The 631-nt window shown below is 38.7% G+C and overlaps 1 protein-coding gene across 1 annotated transcript; it reads right to left on the bottom strand.

Annotated features, from left to right (window-relative positions):
• Positions 1 to 165: 165 nt before the first annotated feature.
• On the bottom strand, positions 166 to 357 carry SARC_17901 (hypothetical protein; the record flags this gene model as incomplete). Its single annotated transcript, XM_014288015.1, has 1 exon — positions 166 to 357. A coding segment is annotated over one exon (192 nt), but the record flags the coding sequence as incomplete, so codon positions are not given.
• Positions 358 to 631: the final 274 nt, after the last annotated feature.

Below are 631 nucleotides of genomic sequence, written 5' to 3'. Positions count from 1 at the left end.
TATGTTCAAATAAGTATGCATACATATATATACATATATATACTTATATATTATGATATTCATTACATTATATTACACGTGTTACATAATGTTACATTACCGTTATGTTACATCTATAATACATTGAAATTCGCACCCACGTGCTCGTTTATAAGCCCCACACACCTTCCAGAGATCAATTCCGCCAGAATACAACCCGCCGACCACATATCTATAGACGTGTCGTAGTTCACTGATCCCAACAGCACATCTGGAGGCCTATACCACAGTGTCACCACTTCATTGGAGAAGGTCTTTATGGGCAGTCCCGTGGCTCGCGCCAGACCGAAGTCCGCCAGTTTTAACTCACCGTTGGTACTGTTAATATGAAAAGGGAGAGAGTGTGTGTTTGTGCGTGTTTACGCATCACTTTGCGATTGTACATGCGTGTTGATATGTGTTTGTGTTTGTGTGTTTTTCAGCATCACTTTGCAATTGTAGGCGTGTTAGTGTGTAAGTTCATACAACTTAGTATGATCACATGTCGGTATAAGAATGTGTATGTGTATGTGTATGTGTATGTATATGTATATGTGTATGTATGTGTATGTGTATGTGTATGTGTATGTGTATGTGTATGTGTATGTGTATG

The sequence above is a fragment of the Sphaeroforma arctica genome, assembly GCF_001186125.1.
Source record: "Sphaeroforma arctica JP610 unplaced genomic scaffold supercont1.12643, whole genome shotgun sequence".
Classification (NCBI taxonomy): Eukaryota; class Ichthyosporea; order Ichthyophonida; genus Sphaeroforma; species Sphaeroforma arctica.
This window is presented reverse-complemented; position numbering and strand designations above follow the sequence as displayed.